The 23,540-nt window shown below is 54.8% G+C and overlaps 1 protein-coding gene across 2 annotated transcripts in view; it reads left to right on the top strand.

Moving 5' to 3' along the window:
* Positions 1-23,540, top strand: part of EPHB2 (EPH receptor B2) — a 116,794-nt gene that overhangs the window by 77,907 nt on the left and 15,347 nt on the right. The window contains exons 4-7 of one of the 2 annotated variants that reach the window (XM_081085507.1): positions 12,525-12,649; positions 19,274-19,343; positions 21,277-21,385; positions 22,512-22,576. In XM_081085507.1, the coding sequence (XP_080941633.1) occupies positions 12,525-12,649; positions 19,274-19,343; positions 21,277-21,385; positions 22,512-22,576 (369 nt within the window). Of the gene's footprint in view, positions 1-12,524; positions 12,650-19,180; positions 19,344-21,276; positions 21,386-22,511; positions 22,577-23,540 lie in introns of both variants that reach the window. The other variant, XM_081085506.1, reaches the window with a different exon arrangement.

Here is a 23,540-nt window from a genome sequence, read left to right as displayed (position 1 = left end):
AAAGGCTGTGTGTGTGAGCCTGCCACCTGGGAGAGCGTTACCATTGTCCTGGTGTTTATAATAACTGCTGTCACTTGTTGAACGTGTATTAGTGAAAGTGAAGCTGCTATGACAAAATGGCCCAGTGCTGGGTGGCTGTGGGGACAGCGATGCATTTCTCTCTCACCTAGGAGGTCCAGGAGTGAGCAGTCAGGTTCGCAGGGCAAGCCCCGATCCCTGGAGATCCAGGGACATGGGCCCCTCCCGGCTTGTTGTCTCACCTGCCTCCGTGGGCAATTCGGAGTCAGCATGTCTGTGCTCCAGCCTGCAGGAGGGGCGGGAGGGAGGAGACCCGGGCAGGGACAGGGCTGTAAGCAAGGGGGGCAGAGGTGCACCATCACTTCTGTGCACCGTCCACTGGAAGGAGCTTGGTCATGTGGGGTCACCGAGCCACGAAGGAGGCATGTTCTCTCCAGCCCGACTTCAGTCTCCGGCACAGCGGAAGGTGGCCCTCTAGCAGTTCCCATGGTGCTTTCTTTGAACCTGCAGCCCTTTCCAATCTCACTCCGCCCAAACCCTTCTCCCTACGCCCACCTTTAATAATCCTTCCTGTGACGCCATGCCACGCTCCATCTTCCACCCTGCCTTCCTTCACAGCAAAAAAGCGTTGCCAAGCGATGCAGTCTCCCCCCCCCCCCCAACCCCTACTTCCCCTTCAGTCCATTTCACGTAGGTGCCCGGTCCCATCTCTCCACCAAAACCACTGTCCTCAGGGTCACGGGGACCTCCATGTGGCCACGTCCGGGAGACACTTGCAGCCTCATCCCCCAGCCAAGGGCCATGTGAGACTTTCAAGGACCTTACGGTTCCTGTGGGTTGAAAACTTTGTGGTTGGCACTGTGACTGTGTCCCCCAGTTAGTCACTCAACAGTCCTTGCCAAGCCCCTGCTGTGAGTGTGATCTGGGCCCTGTCCAAGGAGGAACCGGGGGTGGCCAGGCTCCAGGAAAGAAAATGAGTGGGCTCTCCAGCTTCTTGTTCAGGGGATCCAGAGGTGGAGGCGTGGGGAGGCTTGCCACAGGAGGCAGGACTTGACCTGTCGTTTAAAGGCCCGGTAGAAATTTGAAGGGAGCCATTGAAAGAAATGGAATTCAAGGGGTGGGGAGGGCATGCACAGGACATGGAAAGAGAGAGGGCAACCAGCTCCACCTGGTTGAGGGGTGCTTTCCAAGCTTGACCTCACTGCAGCCCCTGATCTCCTTGAGTAGGAGGCATCTGTGTCCCCATTTTACAGATGGTGCTCAGAAAAGTAGAGTCACAAAGCAGGAAGATACGAGATAGGAATTAACTAGATCTAACAGACTCCAGTGCTTGGACTAAGTCCAGGGTATATATGTCCAAGGAGCCTTGAGTGTGACTGTGGGTCTGAGTGTGCGTGTGAGGGAGTGTGTTTGGAGAAGGTGTGGGTATGTCCTGTTGTTTGGGTGACTGTGTGTGTGTGTGATTGCCTGTGACCTTGGCATGCGACTTCTTACTGACACATGCATTCCTGAGCGTGGGTGTGTCTGGATCTGAGGGGCGTGGAGGGGGTGTGTTTGAACATGAGTTTGTATGTCTGACCGTGGTTTGCCTGTCTGTGTGTTTGTGTCTGAGAAGGAGTGGTGTGGTTTTGTTTGTGAATGTTTGTGGTATCGCTGTGGCTGAGCGGGCATGTTTTTGAGCGTGTGCCTGCAGTTCTTGAAGGGCCATGGGTGCATTTAAGTCCCGCTCAGATTGGGGTCCGGGTGGAGCTGACTCGAGGTGGGCAATCTGAGAGAACCTCAAAAGCCAGCAGCTGTTGGCAGAGACACCTAACAGGTTGTGAAGCCTCCCCTGCGAGGTCTCCAGCTTGACAAAGCCCCGAGGTAGGGAAGCCAGGCTCCCAGTGGGAGTGGAGGGGAGGGAACTCTTTTCAACTGGGAGAAGCTAGAATTCCCCAGAGCCCCTGGATTTCTTTCCCTGGTTGGAGGTGGGGTGGGGAGGGAGGCTTTCCCTGAATCCATTTGGGAGCCCTGAGGGTGGGACTGCCTACTCAAGAAGCCTCGGCATATTAGCAGCAAGGATGGAATCTGGGCTACTGGAATGGAGTCCCCTTGTCTGGAGCTGGAAGCTCCCAGAGAACAGAGGTGGGGCAGAGTAGAAGTGAGGGGCTCCCAGAGAGGAAGGTGCCCAAGGAGCCCTCAGGGTTGAGGGACAGAAGCAGTAAGACACTAGCACTGGATTAGAAGCAGGGAACCTAAGTCTGAATCCCAGCTTTGCCATTCATCTGCTGGGTGACCTGAGTGTATTAGTCAGCTCTTGCTGCCATAATGCTGCATAACAAAAACGCCCCACAACTCAGTTATTTACCACAATAAACATTTGTTTTCTCACTCACTAGTCTGTGGGTCAGCTAGGGTTTAGCTAATCTGCACAAGCTGGGCCGGGCAGGACTCCAGAACGTGGGCTGGATTCAGTCTGTTCCATATGTCTCCTCATTCTCGTTGGACCAGCAGCCACCCAAGCTTATTTCTCTCCTGGTGAATGGTGGGAGCACGCGTGGCGGGCCAAGCCACGCCACACAAACACATGTCTCTGCTTGCGGTGCAGTCGCCCACAGTAAATGAGTCCTGCCGAGTTACTTGGCAAAGCGTGTGGGTGCATAATCCTGTCACAGAGAGGAAGGGCTAAGGCAACTGGTCCAACCTAAACACTCGTGAAGATCACCCCTCCCTCTGGGCCTCATTTTCCCCACCGAACTGAGAGCTTTTCAGAATGCAGGTTCTGGACTCAGCCCCAGACTTCCGTCCCAGAGCCCCAGGAGTAAGCGAGAATCTGCATTTCTATCGAGCGGCTCAAATGTTTCTTGCTATCAGACAAATTTGGGAAACTCGGGTCTAAGGGAGTCTAAGCCCCTGTGAGCCCTCCATCCCTGAGGCTTTCTGGATCATAACTCCCTCTCCCCCTCCCCCTCCTCTGCTCTAAGCCCCTTGGCACACCCCACTCTCGTGGATGCCCAGAGCCTAGCCGGGGACTGTGCCGCCACCCCACGCCCTCACCACAGTATCCCCCTTTGCCAAATGGGGAAATGGAAGCCCAGAGAAGCAGAGTCCTTTATGCTAAGTCCCACTCCTAAATGGCCTTCACTAGGATTTAAACCTGGGAGCATGTGACTTTAAGTCTAGATGGGAGAAGTCAGTTCCTGCCCTTATGGCTTTATGTCCTGGTTGGGGAGGTGAGACCTGGGCAGCGTCTATATACAAGATGTCATGAGTGAGGGCCCATGGAGGGGCAGGGAAGTGAGGGAGATCATAGGCAGGAGAGACAATTGCTTTCTGGGGAGTGGAAGAAAGGCACAGCATGGAAGGCTTCTGGGAAGAGGAGGCATTTGAGCTTGATTTTGAAGAATGGAGAGGCTTCTCACACTTCTATGGAGCCATGCAGAGAAGGAGGTACCCCAGGGGAGGGAAGTACAGGAGGCAGGCTGGAGGAAGAGTTCTCCCGTTTCTCCTAAGCATCAGACTCCTCTGCCACAGGGTCTTTGCACAGGCTGTTTCCTCTGCCTGGAATGCTTCTCGCCTCCCACCTTCCTTCAGACCTTAATCCATCCTCACTGACCTTCCTGACTTGGTCACATGCCCCAGCACCATGGCCCTCAAGTTCCTGCGGTCGAGTTGTTGCTTTATGTCTTCGATCATTTCCTTCCTGTCTCCCCCCTCACCACCACCCCCACTACACACACACACACACACACACACCATCACCTCGGGGTCTGCTTTTCCTCACTGTGGTTCTCCCGGCACCTAGACAGGGGTGCGCCACAGTGAATGCTCAGTGAGCGTTTGCAGCAGGGGTCTGAGAAGCATGGAGCGAGGTTGGGGTGTGGAGAAGTCTGATAAGGCTGGAAAGCAAGGCTGGGGACTTGATTTCCAGACAAACGCGTTCAGTGGCCGGTTTTCATCAGACCCTAAAATTCTGTATATGAATATCTAGCTCACTGCCTTAAAAGGAAAAAAGTATTTCTTCGGGGCAAGGGACTGGGCCTGGCATTCGCCGGAGCCAGAGCTGTCTTCTGACTTCACGAAGCCGGCATGCCCTCTGTGGACCATGCCCCGCCGTTCCAGCAAGCCTTCCTGCCCCCCACGCATGAGTCTTCGCAGGGACCCCCTGAGGGAGGAGGCTGGGCTGGGAGTCCCCACTCGAAGGACGAGGAAACGGGGCTTGGGCGAGGCTAAGCAGGTCACTCAGCTGGGAAGAGGCAGACCCAGGTTTCAGCCAGGCTGTCCAGGGTCTGTGGCCTTTGACACAAACAATAAGACCAGAAAGGACGGGTAGGAGGACGAGCCTCAGACAACGCCGAGGAGGTGGCATTGAAGCTGAGCTCTGACGGAGGAGCCAGAGGCAGCCTTGCAGACCTGGGTGTGTACAGCACGCCAGTCACGTGGGGCTCGTCCTCAGGGCTGCATCCAGTCCTTGGCCGCCCTCCAGGGGCACACAGGACAGGATCTCACCCTCGCCAGCCCCGAGCAGCCGTACCTCTGCCCGGCTCCAGAGCCGGTGGGAAGGGGTGGGAAAAGTCTGGGCTTTGGCATCAGGCCAACCAGTCTGGCTTTGGATCAAGCCTGGCTGCTCCCCAGCACGTAGCCGTGGACAAGTTACTCAGCCCACGTCTTCCTCGTGGGTTTTGCCACCCCTCCTTGCGGGACCGCTGTGAGGCTTCGAGCTCATGTTCTCAAGGTGCCTCAAAGGCTTCTGGGCACAGGCAGGCTCTCAAAAAGCAGAGGTCATTCTCCAGTCCCTCTCATCATCATAATAGCTCACATCTACCAAGCGCTTACTATGCACCAGACGTCACCCCAAGTCCTTAATGATGACTTCACAGCAGCGCTAGGAGGCACGTCCTCTCATTATCCTGTCGTTTAGGTAAGGAAAGCAAGGCATGGAGCGTTAAGGGACTTGCCCGTGCTCACCGGGCAGCCAGCGGCAGAACCTAAATAATTATGTCGCTGCGCTCTTAGGCTCAGTATTGGCGGGACCAAGCCCTCTGCAGAGGTCAGGCGGGCTGTGCGGATGGACCTGGCAGGGTGAATGCAGCCTTTGGGGCCACACGTGCTGAACAGTAGGTTGACTGGTTAGGAAGCTCCCTTGTCATCATGTGCCTCTAGGTCAGCGGTTCTCAACCTGTGGGTCGCGACCCCTTTGGCGGTCGAACGACCCTTTCACAGGGGTCGCCTAAGACCATCCTGCATATCAGATATTTATATTATGATTCATAACATTAGCAACATTGCAGTTATGAAGTAGCAACGACAATAATTTTATGGTTGGGTCACAACATGAGGAACTGTATTTAAAGGGCCAGAAGGTTGAGAACCACTGCTCTAGGTCATATGGGAGAAGAGGCACCAGTTCTGGGCTTGGCAGAACCGGCCCTCATCCAGCATGACCCTTTCCAAGCTGTGCGGCCAGACGCTAATAGGAGCCCTCACATCTCCGAGCCTCAGTGTCCACACCTTCAAAATGGGCACTTGTCGATCATTTAACAATAAGGCAGACAAAGCCCCTAGGACATAGTAGGTGAACAATACATGACAGGCTTCACATGAAATCAGAAGGTGTGTTCATTTCCCATTGCTGCTATAACAAAATGCTGAAAACTTAGCAGCTTAGAATGACACCCATTTCTCATCTTGCAGTTCCGTAGGCCGAGTCCAGTCCGGATCTCGTGGGGCTAAAATCAAGGTGTCGGAGGCTGTGTTCCTTTCCGAGGCTCTAAGCAGTGGTTCTCAACCTTCCTAATGCCGCGACCCTTTAATACAGTTCCTCATGTTGTGGTGACCCCCAACCATAAAATTATTTTCATTGCTACTTCATCACTGTAATTTTGCTACTGTTATGAATCGTCATGTAAATATCTGATATGCAGGATGTATTTTTAGGGGTCGCGACCCACAGGTTGAGAACCACTGCTAAGGGATGACCCGTCTCCTGGCTCACTTGGGTGGCAGCAGAATTCGGTGCTGTGTGGTTGTAGGAGGGAGGTCTCCATTTCCTGGCTGACTGTCACCGGGAGCTGACCTCTCTCCGGTCCTGGCACGTGGCCCCCTGCCCCAGGACCAGCGACAGGGCACCAAGTGACACTTCGGCTCTCCGGTCTCTGACCCTCCGCTGGGAAAGGTCCCCTTGTTTTCAGGACTCAGGTGATTAGATTGGGTCCACCTGGGTAATCAGGACACTTTCCCCATCCCAGGAGCCACAGCCTTAATCACGTCTGCAGAGTCCCCTGTGCCATGTCAGGGAACGGGCCCACAGGTTCCAGGACCAGGACGTGGCCATCTTTGGGGGCCATTATTCTGCCTATCCCGAAAGGGGACACAAGTCAAACGCAAGCCCGTCGGCATTGGCAGGGGCCTTGGAGTTCAGCCAGTGCCAACTCCTCCTTTTAAAGAGGAGAAAACGAACGCCCAGAGAGGTTCCTAAGTGGTGGCCCAGCAGCTCCTTGGCAGAGCCCGTCTCCAGGTTCGCCCGGCCAGGTAACCCCACTCCCCATGGCTTTCCCGTGAAAAGACTTTCAACTTGCTCAGGCCCTTTCCGCCACTGTGTTCTCCTCTGATCCTCCTGCCCTCCTGGGGGGTGGGCACACAGTGGCTCCGTCTCTAGAACTGGCATGAGCATGTACTCACTGACTTCGCTCCCTGGGGGCAGAGAGGATCAGAGAGAACCAGGCCAAGAGAGCCCCTGGCGAGGCCCATGCCTGGGGAAAGGAAGAGAGAGGGAGAGGGCACTTCCCTCCCTGGGCCGAGCCCTCTGAATGCATCGTCCTCTTTGATCCTCCCAGGCATCTGCAGGGAAGGCATTGCCGGCCTCGGGTATCAGTTAAGATTGGGTTTGGCTACACGTAACAGGAAGAAAAATAACAGACCGCCGCTGCCACAGGCATGCTGTGGAACAACCCACCGTAAAACCCATGGCGTAAAAACAAGAAGCACTTATTTTAGCTCAAGAGTCTCCCGGTGGGCTGGATGGGTCTTGGCGGGGAGCATTCACATACATGTTTGCATTCTGTCTTCTCAGACTCACTCAGCAGCTCTTTGGGTGTTGTAGGGCTTTGTTGCACGTTTGGGGGTGACTGCTGTCAGCTGGTTAGGAGTGGCCCTGGCTGAGACAACTGGACAACAGCTCTGCTCCCGGTCTCAGCCTCCCCCAGGTCAGCCTAGGCATGCTCTTTCTTGGGCAATCACAAGGAACCAAGACAGCGTCAGACACGTGCAAAGGGCTCTCCCAAGCCTCTGCTTATATCATGTTTGCTTATATCCCACTGGCCAAAGCGAGTCAATGGCCAAGCCCAGAGTCAGAGAGAGTGGAGACTAATAAGTTACAAGGCAAAGGGTGTAGATATAGGAAGGCAGTTAACACAACCTGTGTATCCTAGTGGCTTAGACAGAATGAAGGTTTGTTTTCTTATCTGTAAAGGATGTCACAAGACAGGAGTTAGAACAGCTCCATGGAGTCATCAGGGATCCAGGCTTCTCAGCACACAGCTTCTTGTCCTTGTGGGCCAAAATGGCTGCAAGAGCCCCAGCTATCACCTCCATGTCCCGGGCAGCATGGAAGGAGGAGAATGATAAGAGTGGGACTCCTCCCTTTGTGGGAGACCTCCTAGAAGTCCCACCTTTCGCTTATATCACAGGCAAGCATATTGTCATGTGGTCACTTCTAGCTGCCAGAGTTTTGGGGAAAAGTAGTCCTTCATTTGGGCACAAGGTACCTAGCTAAGAACCAGGGTTTTGTTAATTTGAGAAAGAAAGGATGGGTATTGGATAGGCACATCCCAATTTATAGCTGAGGAGCGTGGGCTCAGAGAGAGAAGTAACTTGCCTGTGGTCACACGATCACCTGCCATAGAGAGCTGGGATCCGAACCCTGGGTGCCGCCTCTTCTCCCCTGCACCACCATTCAGGAGCCTTTGCTGGACATTCAGCTACTCACACTGCTGTTTGAGAGCCTGGCTGGCCCGGACTGCTACATCGGCTGGCATCCCCTGACCCCTGACTCTGGGCCAGGTTCTTTATATTCAGGTCTTCATTTAACCTCCCAACATCCCTGCCATTATCTCCATTCTACAGAGGAGAAACTGAGGCACGGAGGGGTGAAGTAGGTTGTTTGGGCTACCTGATCTGAGGCCCAGGCTCTTACCATTTTGCTAATCCAGGTGCTGGGTAGGACTGGGTTCCACCGGCCAGCAACAGGTGGGATCGAGGCAGGTCAGCAGCCCACTGGAAGGTGGGGGATTAGATGTTCCCACAGCACCACGCCAGGGGCCTGGCCTCTGCCTGCTCATAGCCCACTTGTAGACAAGGCTGGGTAGTCAGGGGGAGGAAAAACCAACCTGGTCCCAACCTGGTCCTGATCCCAGTCCTGAGCCGAGGCACTTGATCTGACTCACTTTCCTCATCTGTAAAGTGAGGTGTTTAACTCCTACTCCATCTGCTTGTGTGGCAGCCAGTAGGTGCTGCTAAATCTATGCTGAGCCAAGAGAAGAATGAATGATCAGATGGACAGACAATCGCCACCCTTTTCTCAGGTTCAAGGAAAAATATATAGCATCTCCTGGACCCACTTTTTGTTTTTTGTGGTTTTTTTTGTCTAAAATATGTTCCACCGCCCAGCCAACATGGCTCAGTGGTTGAGTGTTGATCTACGAACCAGGAGGTCACAGTTTAATTCCTGGTCAAGAGCACATGTGGGCTCAATCCCCGGTGTGGGGTGTGCAGGATTCTCTCTCATCATTGATGTTTCTATCTTCTCTCCCTCTCCCTTCTTCTCTGAAATCAGTAAAAACATATATATGTATATACATATATGTACATATATATATACATATATATGTACATATATGTATATACTAGAGGCCTGGTGCATGAAATCCATGCACTCAAGGTGGGGGGGCAGGCGTCCCTCAGCCCGACCTGTGCTCTCTCGCAGTCCGGGAGCCCTCAAGGGGATGTCCAACTGACAGCCAGCAGTCGGACATTCTTAGCACTGCCACGGAGGCGGGAGAGGCTCCCACCCCTGCCACTGCACTTGCCAGCTGTGAGCCTAGCTTCTGGCTGAGTGGCACTACCCCTATGGGAGCACACTGACCACCAGGGGGCAGCTCCTGCATTGAGCATCTGCCCCCTGGTGGTCAGTGCGCGTCATAGTGACCGGTTGTTTCCGCCATTTGGTCGATTTACATATTAGCCTTTTATTATATAGGAGAGGCTTAGACTTCCAGGCTAAACCAGGTTAACTAAGTGTCTCCCCAGCAGGACTTCTCGGAGGCTTGAATAAAGGAGTGTGCCGTGTGAGTCTCACAGGCCGGAGTCTAGATCTCTGTGTATCTCAAACCTTCTCGGCCGTGGAACACCTTTTCTTCATAGAAAAGCGCCACCCTGGCACCAGTTGTCAGCTTTTCCTTTGTTCTGTCCCACACAACCTAAGCGCTCCAGTCCCGTCGGAAAGAAACACAGGCCCAATCTCCGGGAGAGTTTTGTTCTGTTGTGTGAATTATGACCCGGTCACCCAGAATTCGTTGGATCTTTGGGAGTTAACTGCATTGCTACAGGTTTAAGAGACAAACACTCAAAACAGCCATCCTATTATCAACCAGAAATGCTAGGGGTCCTGTCTCGGGTGAGGTATTCCTGCTTCGGACCCTGGTGAACGCAAGCACAGCAATAAACAATTGATGCGGTATTGCAGGCTGGCTGGTCGGCAAGAAGCCCCATGTCATGACAGCAGGTCAAATCGCAGGGGGCACCAGGGTCTGAGGGAGAGAGAATTGTCGGTGACTGTCAGACAAGCCACATTGTCTCCCCCTGGAGCCCTAGCTTCGGCCCCAGGGTCCGTGGACTCAGTCAGGTTCCTCAAGGGGCTAGAAAAGGCAAGAGCCGGCTTTTCCTTCCTTCCTTCCTCCAGCAAATATCAACCAAACACCTACTCTGAGCCACACACTGTTCCAGGCACTAGGCATAAAGGATTGAATAAAAGAGACAAGGTCCCTGCCCTCAGCTCACGTTAGCTCTGTACAGGAAAGAGTGTGTGAGATGGTGAGTGTCCGGGGCAGTCAGGTGGAGGGGAAGTCAGGGAGGGCCTCTCTGAGGAGGCAGCGGTTTAGCTGAGACCGGAATGAAGAGGAGGAGCCGGCCATGGAAGATGTGGGGGAAGAGGCGACCAGGCAAGAACATGAGGCCAAGACCCTGAAAAAAGGAATGACCTTGGTCTGACTGGAAACAGAAAGGCAGCCGGTGTGGCTGGCGCCTGGGAGCGAGGCGGTGAGTGGCAGGAGGTGGCAGGCGCCAGGCAGGTGGGCCTTGCAGGGCCTGTGGCGCACCTGTGTTCCATTCCAGGTGCAGTGGAAGCCACTGTCAACGGGAGTGGAGATGTCAGAGAGGCAGCGGGATCCGAGAGCCGGGCTGGCGTCTCGGGCTGCCCGATGCCCAGCGACTCCCCGTGCCCTCTAAGCTCATGGGGTCCTCTGACTGGTAAAGAGTAAAGGCCGAGGGTAGGGCTCTCCTTCATTCCTCAGAGCTCGGGGCTATGGAGGCAACGCTGAGCAGGCAGGTCACAGGCCCTCAGACTTCCTTCCTATCAAAGGGTCCTCGTCCCAGAACGCCCTCGGAGACCACCTCGGTCAACCCCTTCATGCCCTGCGGGGGGCACGGAGGCACACACACAGAAGCCACTCCCCCAGGTCTCAGCTAATGAAGGGACGGATCCTCCCCCAGGGCTTGCCGGAGGCAGCAGGGCCCCTGACCACCTGCTCCAGCCACGCAGGCCCCGCCTGGCTGGCCTCCCCGCTTCCCCTCTCGGTCACAAGCCTCTTTTGAGCTTGCTCCCTGGGGCTCCATCTCCTCGCAGGGGTCACAGGACATCGCTGACCCCATCGCCCTGCCAGCGTGCCCGGCTGGTAATTGAAAATACCAGAATTCCCTGAAGACCAGCTTACAGGGAAACCTGACACCCCAGGGTGGGCAGCGGGCGGCAGGAGGGATGAGAGCACATCCAGCTGTTCCCTGTTCTCCGCTGTTAATCCCCCCGGATTCCGGCAGAAAGGCCAGCCCTGCTTGGCCCCCCTTGGCCTGCCTTGATCATCTTCCCAGCAATGCCGCCTCCTTGCCACACCCAGGGATACGGGGCTTACAGGATCAGAGCCGGGTTAGCTGCCTGTAACCCAAATCTGCCAGCTAAGCCTACCAGGCCCAGACCCCCACGGCCGTGTGAGACCTGCCTCCACCAACAGCTGAGCTCCCGGAGCCGGGGCGGGCCGGGTGGGTGGTAGTGAGGTGAGTCAACAGAAGCCGAGTAAAGTGCGCTTCGCAGCAACAGCGTGGGATCTGGACCAGGGTGTTGTGAGGGTCACTTCTTTCCAGACCTCCCTGGTCAGCCTGCATCAGCCACGGCCACTGGAGGGGAGCGGCTCTGTGGGACCCAGGTGGGCCTGGATTCTAAGATCAGCTCCACTACCTGCTAACTGGGTGATTTGGGACAAGTTACTTCATACCTCAGTGCCTCCATTTTCTCATCCATAAAATGGGTATACTCATTAATGATAACAGCCTCATGGGGTTGATATAGCAGTTAAGTGAGTTAACTGACATAAAGCATTTGGAAAAGTGCCAGGAATGAACAAGGAAGTGTTAGGTGTTAGCTGTGGGGGCCTTTTTTCTTCTCTGGTCATCATTGGACATACAGAGTTGTCAAAATGACAAGCGTGATGGCAGCTTGTGTTTTAGTGGAGGAGCAGGTTCCCGTCCCCACTGCAGTCCTCCGTGGCTCCCCAGTGCCTCAGGGTAGGACCAGCACCCAAGCCTGGAGGTCTGGCCCCCAGCTGCTCGGCAGCCTCGGCCTGCGCCTCTTGGAACTACTTGTACCTCTGCTTGGAGACTACCTGGGCCCTAAGGCCCCAGGAACAGGTTAGGCTGGGCAGTGAGAGGGGCAATCGTGGGCAGAAGCCAGGCTGTGAGAAGCAGCGTGGTGGGTAGAAAAGATACTAGATCAGCTGGTCTGGGCTCTGGCCCTGGCCCCACCTCTGCCTGCTAGGTGGCCTGGGACAGGTTACCTCCCTTCCAGTGGTCAGCAACGCCTGCGCTGCTTAGAGCTGCAGCTTCTCAGGCCCCGCCCAGACCTGTGGCATCAGAATCTGGGCGGTGGTGCCCAGCAATGTGAGTTTCCACAAATCTGATGCCCCTCAGGTTTGAAAAGTGCAGTCGTTTTATAGGGACACATTCTGCCACTTTTCGTCACTGCGAGAAGGTGAATCGCAGGGAGGGAGGTGAAGGGAGGCGCAGTGTCCCTCCTCGGGGCTGGATGACCTTGGCCGAGTGGGGGCACCTGTGACCCTGCCTGAGTCCCTCGGCTCCCTGCCGGCCCCCCAGGGTGTGGCCTCGGCGAGACGCTTCCCCTCTTCTGAGCACCTCCGCGGTTGGGCCAGACGCTGCACCGTCTCATGCCCACCCCCACCCCTGACCTCTGACCTCTCTTCCAGCTCCGTCGGCTGTGTCCATCATGCACCAGGTGAGCCGCACCGTGGACAGCATCACCCTGTCGTGGTCCCAGCCTGACCAGCCCAACGGCGTCATCCTGGACTATGAGCTGCAGTACTACGAGAAGGTACTTAGGCTCCTGGGGCGCTCCCCACCCCCACCTCCCTGATGGCCCCCCACTCAGGCTGGGCCCGGGGTTCCACTGTCCTGCAAGACAAGATACCACCTTGAAGCAGAAAGAGCACTGGCCTCAGGCTCGAATGGTGGCTTCGCTCCTGCCTGGCTGTGAGACCTCAGGGGGGTGCCTCGACCTCTCTGAGTCTTACTTTTCTGGTCTGGGGACCTGGCCGGCAACCTCAGTAACATGCGGTGGTCACAGGCCTTTCCCCACCAAGATCCCTTCTTCGTGACTTCAGCTGTCCTGAAGCTCTGAAGAGCTGGGTTTCCCAGAAGCTGCGTTTATTAAGCAAGGATGGGTCATGCACCTGCTCCGAAGCCGAGACACTGCTCGAGAGCGTCCGCCCAGAGTGGAGCTTTCTCCTGTGCTGCTGGGCTTCCAGCGAAAACACTGGTTTTCATTCGCCTGCGTGCCCTTCGTCTGGGGGGAGCGTGCTTTCTCTTTGAGCTTTTAACGCAGACCCTTGTCACTCCCTTCGGGGACCTCTAGGAGCCAGGGGCCCGGGGTTGGAAGCCACTGTGTAGTAGAAGGAGCACTGGACTAGGAGTGAGAAGCCGTGGGTTCAAATCCCAGCTCCACCAGCAGCCAGTGTGTGAACGTGGGCAGCCACCGTTCTCTCTCTGAGCCTCAGTTTCCTCCGGGGTCAATGGTGAATGAGACCACCTCCCTCACCTGGGGGCTATGCGGGTATAGTGCCCAGCAGGTGCCTGGCCCTCAGCAGAGTGGAGTGTGCTTTCCCTGCCTCCCTCCCCTGCCCTGCCCACCACACGGTGGGCCAGGGCCGCGCGGTGTAAAGCCGGGGAGCTGAGCATGTGTGCGTGTGAGGCCTGCCCAGGCGGCTGAGCATCAGAGGCTTAGGGAACGCTGTGTGGCTGGTGACTTTTCTTACCTGCTCCCGGAGGCACAGGCAGCCTCAGAGGTTGCCGGGGCCCCTGGAAAAGGTTCCACTGGACTCCCTTTCAGACTAAGGTGTGAATGACTATGGGACGTGCTTTAGTTGAGGCCGAGCCCACTGGAAACGGAAATGATGGAAAGGCTTTCCCTAAGGGCTGAGAGGAAATGAGGTGGAGACAGTTCCAGCCAGCCCTGCGGAGGCCCAACCTTCTCACTCTGTCAGCTGCTGGGTCCCCCAAACCCTGGTGGGTCTCGGGGGTTCATCAAACACCTCTACAGCCTCAGCCGGCTGGTTTCTGATTGTTTCCTTGCCCATCCCTCCTCTTGGCAGTGCGTTCCTAGAGGCCAGGGACCACATCTGTCCCCTTCACCACACGCTCCCCAGCAGCCTGGACCTAGCTGGCACCAAGGACACTTGATAAGTGGTGGCTGGATGAAGAAGTGATGAATCCCTTCCCAAGGCCTGTTCTTCAAGGGTGGAGACCTGGCCTCTCCTCTGCTGTGCCCCAGGGGATGATGGGAGGGACGCAGCTCCACCCCTTGGGGGGGGGGCCTGCTGGAGCCGGGCCTCCCAGGCAGTGGGACCAGCTGCTGCTGGGCTCAGGAAGCCTGGGCCCTGCAGGAGCAATCATGTCCACTTCCTCTGGTGGGGACAGCTTAGCAACTCAGAATTCAAAAAGGAAAAAAGCTAATTAAGAAGCTTGATGATTAAATGAAACGGAAAGTGTTTGTCCCCAAAGATGGGATCGGAAATGAGGAATCCCGGCACAGGTCCTGCCCACGACCCATTTCCTACCCACGCAGGAGGGGCTGAGGAGGCAGTGGAGGTGTGAACCAGGAGGCAGCTCTGCCCTACTTTCTGCTGCTGCCTGGGCATCCCCAGGCCCATGCCAGAGGTGGCTGGGCCAGCAGGCCTTGCAGCAGCCACAATCACCTGCTCACGTTTCATGAGGGCTCACTGTGTGCTAAGCACAGCATGTCCGTTGTCCCATTCCTTCTCGCAGCGTTGCTATCCACCCTGTTGGGCAGGAGGGGAAACTGAGGCAAGGAGAAATTGTGTAACGTGTCCAAGAGCACCCGGCTGCTAAGTGGCAGAGCAGGGGTGTGGACCTGTGCTCTCACTCTTCACCTGGCTCTGCTGTCTCCCAGTTTCTCCCAGGGATGCTTCTGGGATAACCTTTAAGAGGTGGACAGAACCAGGCTCTGATGAAGGATTTTTAGCATAAATGGTGGGAGACGAACAGCCTGAGGTGTGGCCGTGATAAGACGTGGCCCTGCTTCCATCACCCCCTCTTCCCAGGGCCTGGGGTACAGAGGGAGGCAGCTTGGCCTCTGCCAGTGGGGAGATGGGACACTGGTTCATTCAAGACTCACTGTCACCAACTTCGGACTGGGTGCTGGGAACACCAAGAGTAACTAGACATGCCTGGGGGCCTTCCCTTTACAGTCCAGAGAAAAAGACGGGTTCGGGTACAAACAGCCATTAGACAAGATGAGATACAAACCACAGAAGGGCCAGCAAAGGTTCCCGGGGGTCACTAAGGAGGACCCCATAATCCTAGTATATGTGAGAGGAAGTCTTCATTCAGATGACATTTGAGCTGAACCTTGAAAGATGCTAGGACGAGTGACGAGAGCAGGATCATTCCAGGAGGCAAGAATGGTATGTGCAAAGGCCCTGGGGCAGGAAGGTGCTGGCTGTACTCAGAGAATAGAGCAGGTGAGTGTGGCAGGAGTAACATGAACAAAGGAAAGGTGTGTAGGGGTGGTGTTTGGAGAGGAAGGCAGGGCAGACTGTGGTGGGCCTGCCAGGCTTTTGGAGCCTGGATTCAATTTAAGGTACAATGGGAAGCCTTCAGGAGGTTTTGGAGTGACGTGATCTGGCTCATTACTTTAAAAGGTTCCTGTAGCTTGCTATGTGGAGAATACAGGTAGACTCTGTACAGGGATCTCATGGGACAGCAAGTGAGAAATGACGGTGGCATGGAGTTGGCGAGTTGGCAGCAGAGATGGTGAGAAACTGCCAGATTCAGACAATATTTTGAAACTCAGGGGACTAGGGAAGGGTGACAGTCAACTCCCAGTAGATGGTGGTGCCTTTTCCTGGGGCAGATGTGGGTTTGGGATTTGCAGATGCAGATGTGGAGTTTGCCGGGAGTGGGGAGGTGTAACCCAGAACAGACAGGCGTGTGCAGAGGAAGAACAGAGTGGAAGGACAGATTGAGGAAAATGGCAAGATTTAAGGATGGAAAGAAAATGCAGTTGGTGAAAGTGTCGGAGACACCTTCTTCCTCTCCACGGGGAGGGACAGCCAGGCTGCAAGTAGTGAGATGTATTTCTAACAGGTCCACAGCCTGCTCTTTCCTAATACATCAGACTCCTCCTGGTGTCTGCAATGGATTTCTTTAATGAATGCTAGATCTTCCCAGGTAGGGAAGTTAGGTACCGAGCCCTGCGGCCCCCACCCCTATCTCCTTTCCTACTTTTCCTTTCCTTCTTTAGAAAGGGCTCCTTTGGAGCAGGCTCTTCATTTGGCCTCTCCCCAACTTCACTGGGATTTCCCATGCTGCCCGGAGCCCGGAGCCTGGAGCCCAGAGCTGACAACCACTTTGCTGGAAGTCTTCTAGAGGCCGCTGACAAATAGTGTCAGTCAGATGAGGGCTGGCCTTGTCCATCGGTTCCAGCATCCCAGGGGAGGTGACCTCCATTGGCAGCTGCCCCAAAGCACATGGGTTCATGCTCCCTTGGGCTCCTCGAGAGATCAAGGAGAAGAGTCATTTGTGAAGCCGGCTATGGCGGATGGGCCTTTGTAGGCCACATCGATTTCTGTATCAATTCAACGAAATTTCTACTTGGCAAAAGTGAAGGGAAAGGACATTCCAGGCAGAGGGAGCAAAGATTGAGGGCGGGGTGAGGGGGGGCGTGTATGTGTGAATGAAAGTCCAGATTGTATTCTAGGTGTTGCCTAGTGTATGTGGAGCAGTATCTACAGGGGGAGGTTTGCTCATTCATTCACTTGCACATTCATTCATCCACCTAATGAACGTTGGTGATGATAACAACAACGGTGATAGATGACACTTAAGTCCTTATGTGTGTTAGAGACTCTCTGAAAATCTGTACCCATTATTTCCTATTGCATCTCAACAGCCACTGTGTGTGGCATATAGTGGTATTATCCCATTTTAAAGATGAGAAAACTGCGGCTCATAGGACTTAAGCAATGCACCCTCTGCCTCATTGGCCCTTAGTCTCTGGATAAGGACTCAAACACAGGACTAGTGGATTTCATACTAAATGTATTCCCCTAACCCAAATAATCCTTATTTAGATAAGGGTACTCTTGAGGTTGGGGGCGGGGGGAGGGGGAGAGAAGGAGAGGGAAGGGAATTGATGGCTCTAGATCAGCAACTTTGTGCCAGGGACTAACTGATCAGACCTTATCTTCACAACCCTGAGCGGTTGGACTGTATTGTTCCATTTTCTGGAGTGGAAAACAGGGCTCAGGGAAATGGTCTTTCCCAAGGTCACAATGCAAGCAAGTGGAAGAACTCGCATTGGAAATGACTTCCAATCCCCTGCGGGGTCCTGTGCCCCACGTTAGAGAAGGGATCCACTCAGGTTGTTCTCCATTCTCCCGAGGCACCGAGACCAGTTACCTCCCATCTCCCTCATATGACCAGGAACATAAAACTTCCAGCCTTCATGGGCACCCACCCAGTCTGCACAACCGATCCCTTGGCTTGGGCTAGCCCGAGCAGATCCCATGTTAGACGGCGGCACCTAGTGGCCAGGCCTGGTAGTGCATCCTGGGTTCATAGTTTGTGAATAGTCTATATATTCATTCCTGTCGGAGGTTAGTGAGCACCTACCATGTGTGGAGCCTGGGCGTTCCCAGAGATGAATGAGATAAGATCCCTGCCCTCAGAGTACCACACTCTCCTTAGAGAAGACATGTGTATCAATAAAAATATATTGTTTAAATATTTTTAAAAGAAAGACATGTATATCAGAACAGTGGGTGGGAGACAATGGGCCTGCGCCATCTGGCTGGGGCATCTGGGAAGTCTCCCCAGCAGAGGCAGTCCGGGTGCTGGGTCTTGAATAAGGAGAAGGGAACTGCAGGCAGATGAGGAAAGGGTATTTCCGATGGGGCAGCAGGACTTGCAAAGGCTCAGGGAGAGAGGGCTGCCAAATAAAATATCGGACATCAGAGTTACATTTGCATTTTTAAAAATAGTAACATTGTAGTTACAGTTATTATCTGTAATAACATTGCTCGCACTCATTTAATTGTTTCAGGAGAGTGTTCAGGGGCTCTGTGCCTCCCTGACATGTGCATGATTGGCGTGTGCGTGGTTTTCTGCATAAGGGGTCATAGCTTTTCATCAGCTTCTCAAAAGTGTTCCAGATCCTCAAAGGGTTAAGTTCTCCACCCTGTTTGCTTTTCTGAACTGGGCTTTCCAGGACCAGAGTCTGTGCTTTCACCTCTGTGGGTGCCCAGTGCCCAGCCCGGTGCCTAATGCAAAGAGGGTATTTGGAGAAGGTTATCTGGGCAGCTGACAGGTGCCTGAATGAGCATCAACTAGGCAGGTAAACATTTGCATCCAATTCAAACACATCTCCACCCCTATTGCAGCAGCTGGCTCTTTGTCCTGTCCAGGCTCCTCCGGTCACCCTGGGCAGTACTTAGGAGGTGAGAATTGGTGTTCTGCATCTCTCAAAGGTACCCAAAGACATGAACATTAGAGGTGGCTCCTGCATGGTTTTGAGTCCCAAAGTAGCCATCAACTGATGCATGTGACCTTGAGCATAATTTTCCCTTTCTGGGTCTTAATTCTTGTCTGACTCAAGTGTGATAAGGCTGAACAGGGGTCCTTCCACTTAATCCATCAAGGCATGAGGCAGAGAGAGGGACGCAGAAGTGAGCAATGTGGGCCTTCTCCCTGCTGTCCACAAGAATTCACAGTCTAGACCCCAGGATCTGCACACAGTGACCACTCAGTATATGTGTATTAGTCAGCTGTTGTTGAGATGGTGCTGCAGAACAAACAGCCCCAAATCCAGTGACCTACCACAAGTAGCTATTTTTCTTACTCATAGGTTTGTATCTGTCGGTCAGCTGAGGTGGCTCCGTTTCACTCTAGAAGTTAGGTCAAGATCTTTTCCCCCTTTCTCTCGTTCTGGAACTAGTTGTTACCCAGACTAAGCCCCCCTCGTGGCAGATTTCAGAATCACAAGAGGCCAAGCCAAATCAACAAGTATATGGAAAGCCCGTGCTTGCATCATGTCCTCTAGAATATTCCAGTGGCCCAAGCAGGTCATGGAGACAAACTCAGCATCCATGAGGAGGAGACATATACACTCTCTGCCTTCTCTTGGGTTGCAAAATCACTTGCAAAGGCTGCAGGTGTGTGATTCTGTTACTGGGAGGGAGTGAAGAATTGAGGACCACGGATGTTTACCTGGTGGCCAGAACCCTTCCCCACCCCCCTGCCCCGCCCCACAAGTGGCAGGAGTGGTTGGTGGGCTGTGGGCCCACTGTGCGCAACAACCTGGCTAACTGTCTTCTCTGTTCCCCGGCAGGAGCTCAGTGAGTACAACGCCACGGCCATAAAGAGCCCCACCAACACAGTCACTGTGCAGGGCCTCAAAGCCGGCGCCATCTATGTCTTCCAGGTGCGGGCGCGCACCGTGGCGGGCTATGGGCGCCACAGTGGCAAGATGTACTTCCAGACCATGACAGAAGGTAAGAGGCGCCAGAGGGCGGGGCGGGGGCGGGGGCGGGCACTGACTCCACAAACAGAACTAACTCGAGAGCCACCTTCCCGCACAGCGCCTTTGTGCCCGCCCATTAGAAACGGCACCCCCCTGCTCCTGGATGTCCATCAGCCCCCCTTCCCGCCTGGCTGGGAGCCTCTGTGCACTGTACGGACTGCGCGGCCCTATGTAAAGGCACTGCCCGTGGCCGGGAAAGGCTTGTGATATCCGTTACCAGCACGCCAGCCGGGCCACGTCCTCTCCCACGACTCCTGGGAGCTCAGCCCCGACGCGCAGTCACTCTGAGCAAATCACACCCATTCTGGGGTCCAGATTTCCCGCATCTATAAAATGAAAGCAATCATATTCAGTCTGAAAAGGCAAAACTACTTCGTCCCTGCACTAGTTCAGCAGGGGGACGCGCTGAGATGGATTAGTAATATCTACCCTGGGCCAGAGAAAGGGAGGTTGCAGCCCTTGTGTTTTGTGGCTCCCAGTCTGGGACCACGTGGTCTCTACGTACCCTTCCTGCTCTAATGATCCTTGAAGGGCAGCGTCGTTAAAGAGTGTGGACTCTGGTGCCTGACAGATGGAAATGACAATGGAGATTCCGCCCTCGGTGTATGGCCCGAAGCAACGTACCTTACCCCTCTGAGCCTGTTTTTCTCTTCTGTAAAGGGGAATGATAACAACTATCTCATTAGCATCCTAGGATAAGGATGGGGACAGATGTACAGGCCCTAGCACAGGGTTGGTGCCAGGCCTCACAGAGTTAGCGCTCACCGAATAGGATGTGAGGTTATAGTTGTCATTCCTGTGAGCCTGGGGGCCCTTGCACCAACCCGCCAAGCTCCGGGCCAGCTTTATGGGTGGCGAGGCTCCAGCATTTTCCCTCACAGCGCCCCCATCTCTTCCAGCATTAGTTCCTCTCCCCAGCCCCCCTTCCTCACAGCCAACGTTTTCACCTTTCTCAGCCCTTGTGAATGCTGGGTGAGCGTCACTGACATGGGTACTGGAGGGCTGTCCCTGATCCTTTCTTTATTATTCAACAAATGTGTGCTGGCGCTAAGACCCAGGACTGACCTTGTCCCTGACTTTGACAAGCCCGTCTGGTCATGAAAGCAAATGGGAATAATAATAGAATTTAAAACGATGATGATGTTGGTGACATTGAGAACGTACTGAGTGGTTTGCAAGAGCAAGGCCAATGCTGAGTGCATTTTAGCATTATCTCAGTTAAGCCCACAGCCTTGGGTCAAACAGATCTGGGTTCAAGTGTTGGCGTTGGCCACTTTCTGTGTGACCTCCCTAAGCCTCAATTGCCTCATCTGTAAAATGGATCAACATAGCCAGTGCATCACTGGGCTGTTCTGAGAATCAAACAAGATACATCGCATTCTTAGCACAGGGACCAACCCTTAAAACACTCAGTAACATTAACAGTTGATATTTACTGAGTGTTTACTATGTGCTTTCCACAACAGTCCTATGAAGTGGGAAGTATGATTCTCCCCACTTTACAGAGGAGGAAACTGAGCCACAGAGAGGTAAGTTGCTTTTTGAGAGTTCACACAGATAGTAAGTGGCACCACTGGGACTCAAACCCGGGGAGTCTGGCCTCAGAGTCTGTGCGTACCACTGTCTCTCCTTATGTGGCAGCTTATTGTTGTTGATTTTCATAGCAACATTGAGATGTGGCTATTATGCCCATGTTATTGTTGAGAAATTGGGAGTCAGAGCAGTTCATGGACGTGTCCAAGGTAACTTGTGAGCCAGTGACAGCCGGTTCTCCACCTGAGCATGTGACAGGGACTCCGTGAGGAGCAGGAACAGAGCCTGGGATCCCGGGAGACCCCGCAGGGCGCTGGGCTGTTGGGGCTCCCGGCGCCAGGCTGAGAACACTGCATGCGCTTTCTCCCCAGCCGAGTACCAGACCAGCATCCAGGAGAAGCTGCCACTCATCGTCGGCTCCTCTGCGGCTGCCCTGGTCTTCCTCATCGCCGTGGTTGTCATCGCCATCGTGTGTAACAGGTGGGTGGGTATCCCCCGGCCCCTCCAGGCCTGGCATGCATCCATTCAGCCATTCCTGAACAGTGTTTGTGAACGGAGGAGGCATTTCCATCAGTACCAGGGACCGAGAGAGGCTCAGGTCGGCCTGGGTACCCCCAAGTGGCCTCTCCCACCTCCTCCTAAACAGCCACCATCAGCAGCCCATCCCATTGCCCTTGACAAGCCCACTGTTCAGGGTGGCACACTGAGACACCAATACTTCAGCATGAGGCGCGTCTCAGAGCAGTGGGCAGGAGGACCGCAGGGTGCTGGGAGCGAAGGGGGTGGTGGAGGGAATACAGATCGCCCTGCCTTTGCACTAGTTGAGGCCCCTTCACGATCAGGGCCGTAAGCAGTGTCAGATGGGAGGTTGTGGAGCTCAGGGAAGGCCTCCTGGCTGAGGTGGCTGGGAAGAGGGAGAGGACACAGGCAGGAGGAGGTGCGGGAAGAGCACCCCCACTGGCTGGGATGGCATGTGCAGGAAGGGGGCCTGGTTCCCTGACTTCTGGGGAAAGGCGAAGAGAAACTCTTCTTCCTTAAAGAGTTCCCCACTTTATTTTTTTTATATATTTTAATGATTTCAGAGAAGAAGGGAAAGGGAGGAAGAGACAGAAATATCAGTGATGAGAGAGAATCATTGATTGGCTGCCTCCTGCATGCCCCACACTGGGGATCAAGCCCACAAGCTGGGCACATGCCCTGACCAGGAATCAAACCGTGTCCTCCTGGTTCATAGATTGAAGCTCAACCCCTGAGCCACGCCGGCTGAGCAAGAGTTCCCCACTTTAGAGGACACGGGGTCATAAGGTCAAATGGACAGAAGCCCCCAGGGTTTCTGGGGCCAGGGGCCAGGGGCCATGACCAGAGGCCATGACCAGAGGCGATGACTTTGCTCTTTGAAAGGGGCTTGGCCGGAGAGGGGGCAGGGGAAACAGCGAGCCTGGACTTGAAGTGGGAGAGCGGGAAGGGTAGGTGAGGGGCAGGCAGGGAGGCCTCTGACAGGGATGTGCTTCCAAAGGCCTGCCCACCCTCTCCCTATCACCTGCTGTGGCTCCCAGCTCCCCTGGCGCCTCCAGGTGGCTCCAGCCCTTTGCTCTTGTTCCAGAAGACGGGGGTTTGAGCGTGCTGACTCGGAGTACACGGACAAGCTGCAGCACTACACCAGTGGCCACAGTATGTATGCCCCAGCGGGGCTGGCACCCTTGGGCCCTGCACTGTCAGTTCCCCGGCAACTTCCCCAGCCTTCTTTCTGCTGCACTCAGACTGAATGACAAGCTGTCCCCTGAACGTGCCGTGCTCACTGTCACCTCGGCCTCTGCACATGCTGTTCCCTCTGCCTGATCACTCTCCTGTCCTCTTTCCCTGAGCATCTCTGACTCTCCCTCAGGCCTCATGCAGACCCCTCTGAGAAGCCTTCCCTGACCCCACCCCAGCCGGGTTTAGGGCTGTGGTCCGTGTTTGCACAGCACCCCTTACCTGGCTGCACTGTGATGGCCGCTCCCTTCTCTCTCCAACATTATCACGGGCGTGCATGGAGACCTGGAACCGTGTCTGACCCTCACCACTGCCTCCCCGGCCCAGCACGCTTCCCACACATAGTAGTCACTACACACGTATTTATAGAATAAACACATGAGCTGAGTGAGGTGATGAGGACCCTAGGCTCCGGCCTGGGAGACCAGAGAGAAGGGAGGAGGGAGGCCTCGTGTCATTCCTTCCAGGTGACTCCTCTGGTGACCATTCACTCCCACCAGTGCCTCCATTCCCCCACTGCCCCCCCCCCACCTTAGGCCAGGGCTGGGAGCACATGTGCCACACACACCAGAGCCCTGTCCCCTCCCAAGGGGTCCAGCGGAGAGAAGAGCAGAGTGTAGCTTCCTCTCCCTTGGGCCCTGGCAGAACTGACTCTCTGTTGGGGCGGGGGGACATGGGGGGCGGTGGGGAGAAGGTGTGTCTGAGACCTCACTCAGGCAACAGGAATTCCCAGTGGGTCTAACATAGGTTCTCAAACTGTACTCAGTGGGGTATCCTAGGGCTCCTCAGATGGCCACTGGATAAAGGGGGGCCATCAGCATGTCCAGTCACTTGTCACTTATTTGCTGTAGCCTCCATGTATGCCAGGCCCTGTTATAGGTGC

This window comes from Myotis nattereri, assembly GCF_964212035.1.
Source record: "Myotis nattereri genome assembly, chromosome: 3".
NCBI lineage: Eukaryota > Metazoa > Chordata > Mammalia > Chiroptera > Vespertilionidae > Myotis > Myotis nattereri.
Note: the sequence above shows the minus strand (reverse complement) of the source record. Positions and strands in the feature narration are given on the sequence as shown.